Source organism: Perognathus longimembris, chromosome 1 (genome assembly GCF_023159225.1).
Source record: "Perognathus longimembris pacificus isolate PPM17 chromosome 1, ASM2315922v1, whole genome shotgun sequence".
Classification (NCBI taxonomy): domain Eukaryota; kingdom Metazoa; phylum Chordata; class Mammalia; order Rodentia; family Heteromyidae; genus Perognathus; species Perognathus longimembris.
The window spans coordinates 83,584,007-83,584,966 of record NC_063161.1 but is presented as its reverse complement, the minus strand read 5'-3'; the positions used below and the strand labels follow the sequence as shown (position 1 = coordinate 83,584,966).

At 49.2% G+C, this 960-nt stretch overlaps 1 protein-coding gene across 1 annotated transcript; it reads right to left on the bottom strand.

Annotated features, from left to right (window-relative positions):
- Positions 1 to 289: 289 nt before the first annotated feature.
- LOC125355273 (40S ribosomal protein S30-like) lies at positions 290 to 677 on the bottom strand. Its single transcript, XM_048351511.1, is given in 3 exon segments — positions 290 to 438; positions 479 to 598; positions 600 to 677. Coding segments are annotated over 3 exon segments (267 nt in total). The 5' UTR covers positions 650 to 677; the 3' UTR covers positions 290 to 341.
- Between the last annotated feature and the right edge of the window lie 283 nt (positions 678 to 960).

The window sequence follows — 960 nt, the reverse complement described above, 5'->3', positions numbered from 1 at the left end:
CTTAGTATCATAGTTTGGGAAATAAATGTCTTAGACCTCATATTTTAGAAAAAAATACCAGGTTAGTATTTATTGGGGATGCCAGGGTGGTACAACAGTTCAAGGAGAATGGCAAACTTTTGTCACTTTTGCTAGGTTAGCAACAAATTGCACTCAGTAGAATACACCAGTAAAAGCCTTCATGTGCTATGGGCCTGGGTACAGCAGAAAGCAAGCATCTTCCTCCCTTCTCTCTGAGGCATCCTTAGATGAAGCTCCAAGGTCTTTCATTTTTTTAATTTTTATTATTTTTTTGCATGGTCCAAGTAGCTTTATTATACAAAGCCAAGATTACTCAGGACTTAAGAGTTTGCATTGGGGCCCTTCTTGCCAAAGGTGGGCACAACATTGACAAAGCGTCGTTTATACTGCATCTGCCTCTTGGCCTGGCCAGTCGTCGTCATCATCGTCGTCGTCGTCGTCGTCCTCCCCCTCCCCCTCCCCCTCCTCCTCCTGTTTGGCCACCTTGGGAGTCTGACCTCTCACTTTTCCAGCACGGGCCAAGGATCCATGGACTTTACCTCCAAGCAAGCGGCCAGTTATCTGCAGAGTAGCCAGGGCCGGTCACCTCAAGGGTGTGGAGCTCCTGGGCGCGGACAAAGAGCTGCATTTTGGCGACAAAACCGCGGGATCAGCGGCCGCTATGGAGAAGATGGAGTTGAGAAAGAGGAAGCAGCGCGGTGCGCAGGCGCGCTGGGGGCCGGCTGCGTGGCTCGTCACTCAGGTCTTTCATTTTAGATTGCCTTTGGTCACATCTTCAGGCCTGAAGCATAGCTGATTACTCACTTACTACAAGACTGAAACATTTCTGTAAGCATTGGCCAGTAGCATCAGCCTGGAGTCTCTGCTGCCTGGGTTTTGTGTACTACAAGGGCATGTGTTTAAGTCAAAGGGGGTACTGACTGGGGCCTGTTGTGTTGA